This window comes from Rhagoletis zephyria, unplaced genomic scaffold, assembly GCF_001687245.7.
Source record: "Rhagoletis zephyria isolate East Lansing unplaced genomic scaffold, Rhagoletis_zephyria_1.1 Rzeph_scaffold_23190, whole genome shotgun sequence".
Taxonomy (NCBI): Eukaryota; Metazoa; Arthropoda; class Insecta; order Diptera; family Tephritidae; genus Rhagoletis; species Rhagoletis zephyria.
The window spans coordinates 1-6,855 of record NW_016180248.1 but is presented as its reverse complement, the minus strand read 5'-3'; the positions used below and the strand labels follow the sequence as shown (position 1 = coordinate 6,855).

The 6,855-nt window shown below is 34.2% G+C and overlaps 1 protein-coding gene and 1 long non-coding RNA gene across 2 annotated transcripts; one reads left to right on the top strand and one right to left on the bottom strand.

The window, feature by feature from the left end:
- Positions 1–300, top strand: LOC108381633 (uncharacterized). Its single transcript, XR_001849638.1, has 2 exons — positions 1–34; positions 241–300. It is a non-coding gene; the product is annotated as an uncharacterized LOC108381633 (long non-coding RNA).
- Positions 301–3,816: 3,516 nt separating this feature from the next.
- LOC108381634 (cell division control protein 6 homolog) lies at positions 3,817–6,010 on the bottom strand. Its single transcript, XM_017638047.1, has 2 exons — positions 4,502–6,010; positions 3,817–4,440 (listed from the first exon to the last, which is right to left on the bottom strand). Exons 1-2 carry the CDS (start codon positions 5,913–5,915, stop codon positions 4,019–4,021), a joined length of 1,836 nt encoding a protein of 611 aa, XP_017493536.1. The 5' UTR covers positions 5,916–6,010; the 3' UTR covers positions 3,817–4,018.
- Between the last annotated feature and the right edge of the window lie 845 nt (positions 6,011–6,855).

Genomic DNA, 6,855 nt, shown 5'->3' with positions numbered 1-6,855 from the left:
ATTTACTCCAATATTTAAGAGTTTCAACGGAAAAGTTGGTCGATTTTTTAAATAAATAAATATTTATTTTGTTTTCCAATTACATACTCTATTCTTAAATATTATATAGACCAAACCAAAATCAAATAGACTATAAATACTATATAACTAAAGTGGATTCTGCATTGAAAAGTGAAAAATTGTTATATAATTCTCAAAACTAAATATTTGCTGTTTTTTTTTTTTACTTTTTCAAAAAAGGGCGTTGACAAATTGTAAATTAAAAGTTGCACACATACAAATCACACAAAACCACAGAGAAAAATGGAATACGTCCAATTCAAAAACGGCACCCCACACTACTATAGGGCCAAACCGGATCTCAATGAATGCATTCAATATCAAGTAAGCCACCCACGCCTCTAACGGAAATCAAAGTATTTTTTATTTATTTAAATAAATGCGCAATTATACTAGTTAATATCTAACTAACACACAGATCGTATACATACATACATACATATGTGGTATGTATGTATATGTATACGCTTACTTGTTTACAACGAGTTTCTAAAAAAAAAAATATTTTCCATATTAAAATGATTTAAAAAATGATTTAAAGGTTTTAAAAAACTAACATTCCACTGGCCTAAAAAGTTTGAAAAAAAAAACTGTTATCGGAAGTGCTAAAAACTTCAACTTCCCTCCTTACCAAACGAAATTAATACCGATTATATATCAACGTCTACTCTAAGCATGTACATATGTATGTATGTATGTATGTATAGTAAACACATATGGAATTAGACATGTTACCGAAGATGGCTAACGTCCAAAAACCCAAAACTATGGAAAATTTAAAATGTTTATTTATTTTAAAACATTTTTGCGAATTAAAAAAAAAAATTGTTGTAAACAACGCGCCCATATGGAGTTCCAGAACATTCGACGTTTATCCTCTATGAAACTTGTGCACATACATACATACATCTTTCTCCAAAGCATAACAAGCGAAAATTAAGAAATCCATGGTGAATTGAATGAGATGTAGAAAATGTGCGATATTTTGAAACTTTTATGATTTTGCGAATGTATGTATGTATGTATATTGATCATTAGAACAAACGATCACGTATGAAACACTGTATACCTAAATTATTTTTAGAAAACCGAGAAATGTACAAACATACATACATACATATCGTTACCTTAATGTAGAAAGGCCCTAAGTCATTTTCTACGGAAATTCAGTTGGGTACAAAAGTTGGTAGATTACTTACTGAAGACTTAATCAAATTTAAAATCTAATACTATATCATAACAAATAATTCTGTTAGTATTAAAACCGAGCGCAATGAAAAGAATCGCAACTGAAGAACTTTAATTTTTGTTAAGTTTTATAACTACTCTGTAAAGAAACAAAAATATGTTAGATGGGGCCTTTCTGCCTGCATTTGTACGTGAAAATGAAAGCATTGAATTATATCGGTTTCATATTTTCTAGCACAATTAGCACTCTCTCTATAGATTTTAGAAAATCTCTCGTAAAATTATTTATTATAAAATCAGTTGGCATTTTAACGATTTTACTATTGGTAGATATTTGTGACCAGGGAACGGATTTTATGGAAATTTCCTTTTTTTCTGCTAAAGAGATAGAGTATATTCGATTTGGAATGTCGCACGATTTAGCTCTCCCTGATTCCATATATACACATTTGAAGTTGTCCTTTTTAAGATATTTACCTTTTTTGCTTTTAGTACCTTTAAAAAAGTGCTTATAGCGAAGAGAAAGCCCTTATTCCTGATAATATAAAAGTTTCAAACGCCACTTGTATCAACTCACGTCGAGCGCACGTTTAGTACATTCAAAGCTGTGTTGAGGCCTCTTCTGTTACAAAAAAATCACGCTGATAATGAAGAAAATCGATTGATATATAAAGAAGTAATAAGTAGTCATATGAAAAGGCGCAAAAATTTTTTGTATAAAAAATTAGCAGGAAAGAATGTTACTCATACGCCACGTACAACTGAAAATATCTCGAAAACTTATCCATAGAATAAAAACTTAACTCGATTTTCGAAATCAGCGAGCAATTCTACATAGGAATTAGATAGTGGCGTCCGTTGAATATTTTTCCTGTAAACCAGTGTTATTTTTTGTATTTTTTTAGTGCCTTCTTTTGCCTTTTTTGCTACTTTTAGTGCCTTTTCCTGCTTATTTCCTTATTTTATTTTGCCTTTTTCTATAGGTTTTTAGATCCTAAACATCCGTTTGCAGTTTGTGACATTTGTATGTACATAGTATGAATATCTACACCAACAACGAATTGCTTCTGATTAAATATGATTTGGTTGTAATTGTCCGTAATTTGACTTCACTTAAAGAATATTTAAGAAGGGAAAACCTCACAGGATTCGCACTCCTATTTTTTTCATGTGGGTTATGACCTCCTTTTCACCGATTTCGCCGACACCAATGTCTCAAGCGCACCTAAGGACTGTATTAAAGCTACGCAGCGGCTTTTTTTTTTAAGTGACTTCCATTTTCGTATAATTTATTTAACTCGAAAGTCGTACGAAAGTCACGTCCGGCATCATGTATAAAACATGAATGAATAGAAAATTTATAAAGGAGTAGCAGAGTCCCAGTCGTTCAAATTATGAAAGAATTTTCGTGATGCAAAATAATGTTCTATATAACACGGCAAATACCAAAAGGTATGCGTTTTAAATAGCAAAGTATTTCTACCTATAATTCGAAATCTAAGCAAGACTTTTTTGCGATTGATCTCCACTCAACCGTTTGTAGATTTTTTGAATCGAAAATGTAAGGAATATTGGCTTTATTCAAAGTATTTTGAAGCACATGCTCATATTCGAGTAACCAGTAAAAAGTTATTAACTTTACATACATACATATGTATATACCTATGTATGCACATATCATACAATTGAAATTGAATTCTAAAATGCAAATGCATTATTTAAATATGTACATATGTAGGTATGTATTTTTGCATGTAGTAAATAGCAAATGTATGTACATAGGTAAATACAAAATATCTACTCTATTATTAATGGCCACACACATATAAATCCATATACATACATACGTTGCAGTAATAAATATAAACAAATTTATTTTGAGACGACACCTGCTTCGTCACGTCAATTTTCACTTTTTCAAGTTATGTGCGCAAATAAGTTTTCAAGTTTATTTATCTGTTCGAAAATTTTGGCTCTTTGTTTTAAAATTCAAATGTACATACCACAAATAATGCATGACCAAACGTCTGCATGAACAAACATACATATGCATGCACATTTTCATATATATACATCCTCGATATGCATGCACACATATATGTATTATTTAATGGTCTCCGATTTGAAAAATCCCTTCTTTATATTCAATTGTACTGAACTCAGGCAGGACGTTTTCTGCATCAATTCTATTTTTATATTGTAGTTTTTAAATACATTTTATAAGATCTAAAATTATTTACATCAACAAAAAATTAAAAGAAACTTACATTTTCATGGTCACAATGTGCACACCAACAAATGTGCACTGCAACTCAATAATGAATATTCAGAGAAAATGCATCACTACGAATAACGCCACAATTATAAATGTCACCTGAAGACATACTACCGTCATAGAATGCGTAATTGTACCGTCCGTTCTGCCGTTCTAAAATAGCCAATAACATTTTTGTCTACATATTTACTTCGTATTCTCGGAATAGAGTGAGATTAGTTCTGGCTCGTTTAAAAAATATTCCACGCTTTCTTTTAATAGTACGATCAAAATAGAAATCAAATGCATTAAAATACTTTATTTGTAAGATATTTGGTTATTTTATTAAAGGTTCGTCACTTTTGTTGATAAATACACACGGCTTCAATTCATTTGTATGGTTGTGAGCTTATTTGATTTTAATCTTTTTTCAATAAATTAATATTAATTTTCTATCTACATATGTATGTATTCGGTTTTACTAATGCACTATCTGATGGATTTTCTTGTTTCGTGCTAACATTTTCCAAGGCAGGAAGTGTCGTCTAAAATAGAAGCAATTAGCTGTTTGTCCTTTAAAGCTCCATTCACCTCCTCTTCGTCCCATTGCAGCAACACCTTGCACAATCGTGGTTCTTTTTTGCGCATGATTCGTAGTATGCCGCGTGTCTCAACCAACTCAACTAGTCCGGCAAACTCAGCTTGATCCAAAACGTGTATATTGCGCTTAAGACACACGCGTCGATACACTTCGTGCAGTCGTCCAATGGTTATGTCTTTATTGCGTTCTTTACGCAGCATCAACATGAGCGTACATAACGCAATCTTCTGCTGCAGTGGAAACGAGTCTTCTATGTCCTCTTGAAGGTTCTGTGAAGTACCATACACTTTGTTTAACACCTCAGCAACTTGTGTTACTTGTACTGGTTTAAGGATAACTGCCGAAAAAAAAGTAGTTTTGAGTAAGAAATAATATTTTTAAAGAAGTCACCAACTTACCCTCTTCAGTCTTTTCGTCGCTATTATTACCCAAAGCCAAGCTATTAAGATTAACCTGTCGCTGACCTAATTTCATCTGTTGTTCTGCTATTTCAGCCGCTCTTCTGCCAATATCCAGTGCGCGCCGAACGTCACCACTCACCGCACTGACTTTGGCTGCTAAAAGTTGGAGTGTGACTGGCGGAAAGATATCCAGCACGCCAGCTTCTTCTAGCCTTGCCCGAAATATCTCGACTATTTGCTGTTTGGTGTAAGGGGGGAAATGCATATGACGTGGCTTTAGTTCACAACGTGCATTTAAACGCATTAGTGTACGCTCTGTAAGATCGAGACTATTGGCTATGCCTACCAAAAGCAATCGAGCTCCTGGTAGTGAAGGCCACTCGAAAATAGTATAAAGCACCGATTGTTTGGAGCTGCAAAGCTGATCGATTTCGTCCAAAACTATGAGCAGCATGCGACGCGATGTTCGCAAATGATTCTGTACAGCTGCCAAATAATCCCGCTCACTGCGTCCGGAAGGATGAAGTTTTATTTCAGTACACAGCTTCTTATACACTCCATTAATGCTGGCAATGGACGTGCAATTGATGTAAACACATTGCAGTTTTTTGGATAGCTCAGGTGACCTTAAAAGTAAAGAAAGGCAAGCTGTTTTTCCAGTACCAGGTTGTCCAGACACATATAAACTACCAGAACGTTGTTCTTGTAAATGTTCCTGAAAGAATTCTCTTAGCTCTTGCAATTGCTGTTCTCGCCCAGGTAAATTTTGTGTTTCTGCGCTGTTCAAAACACGACGTGCACTTTGGTATTTGTTGCGAGTGGGTGTTTCTACTTTTGCTTCCTCTGCACCAGCGGAAGTATACTCCTCATCTTCATCAGTGTCAGCAGGATTACGTTCATCTATACTCAAACGATCAATTAATCTTGAAGGGCTTATCACCTGAGTCTTTGGTTTCCAACGTGCCTGCTTAGGTGGCGATACATCTTGTTCTCTTTGCCATAATTCGCAATCATCATCACTTTCGTCATTGCATAATTTATGTGATAGGCTAGTGCGTTTTTTGGCTAATCCAGATTTAGTGCTGGACGATGCCGATTGTACTACCTTAGCACGACGTGGTGTCTTCTGTTCCTGGACATTTGTCGTCAACTGATTGCACTTCGTTTGATTTCTATTTTTTTCTTTGCTCATAACGTTGAGAATTTCCGAATTTTCTTTATCTATTTCTGCAAACGTAGGTGATTTTCTACTCGTATTCACTTCCTCCTCGTCACTGCTTGTAACGCAATTCTTCGCTTGGCGTCGACGCCACAGCTGTGAACTGCGAGGTGTTTGAGAACTAATAACTGGAGGTGTACACGTAGATTGGCCAATGCTGCTAAGACGAGTTGAACGGCGCACTGTAGTCATAATTTAAAAACGCGTTTATAGAAATAATTTAGTAAAATAAATTTAAAGTCAGTCTTCTCAACAAATTCGATGAATTTTACATGCAAACCAAGCAACTGATGATATGGCGCCAAATTACATGACAGCCGTCATCGGAAACCAGCTGTCAATAAGGTTGCCATATAATTCAGCACAGGGTGCATCAAATGATGGCATTAACTGTAGGCCTTAACATGTGCTTTGGGTAACCAGATCTTTACCTACGTATTTGTATTTTTAAATTTCAGTTTTAATTTCGTATTGAATTTTCATACATTTTTACTTTACTTCTGCTATTGCTCTTTGCATACTGAACTCTTTGCTGCCAACAGCTGCATCAGATTTTCAGAATTACGTAAGCCACTATAAATACAAAACGAACATCTCCGCATAGAATTCATCTATCCAAAGAGCAAACGAAGGAGCGCAAATTATGAGAGCAATTTCAAATAGACGGATAAATATACTACAAACGCAAACTATTTAAAATCGCATATAAAAAACCTAAAGGCCTTACATAGTACATATCGCACACAGTCTTCAAAAGAGTCACAACTCAAAATTACACGTTTGTCAGAAAATGCGAAAATGCGATATTTCTTAGCACATGATAATCATATGCGCAGGGCGACTTTACCTTAGGGTTTTTTTATTTTTACAAATTGGAACAAAAATTTGATCCAGCTTTTGCTAAAAGATAAATAAAAGCTCTGCGTAAATTTTTAGCGCATAATCTCAAAAATGCCAAATTTTGAGTTGTGACTCTTTTGAAGACGGTGTGCGATATGTACATATTGTTAGAAATTTTGTACTAGAACTCTACATACACATATTTGGTCTTTATGTATATACTTAGCTAGATACATAGAATACATTTGTATTTATACATGCTAATGCATGAAAATTAATCTATCGGTACACA

Coding starts and splice junctions, on each gene's coding strand:
- LOC108381634 (XM_017638047.1), bottom strand. CDS start 5,915: ATGACTACAGTGCGCCGTTCAACTCGTCTTAGCAGCATTGGCCAATCT. Junction 4,441..4,501: donor CGACGAAAAGACTGAAGAGG/GTAAGTTGGTGA, acceptor TTTTTTCGGCAG/TTATCCTTAAACCAGTACAA.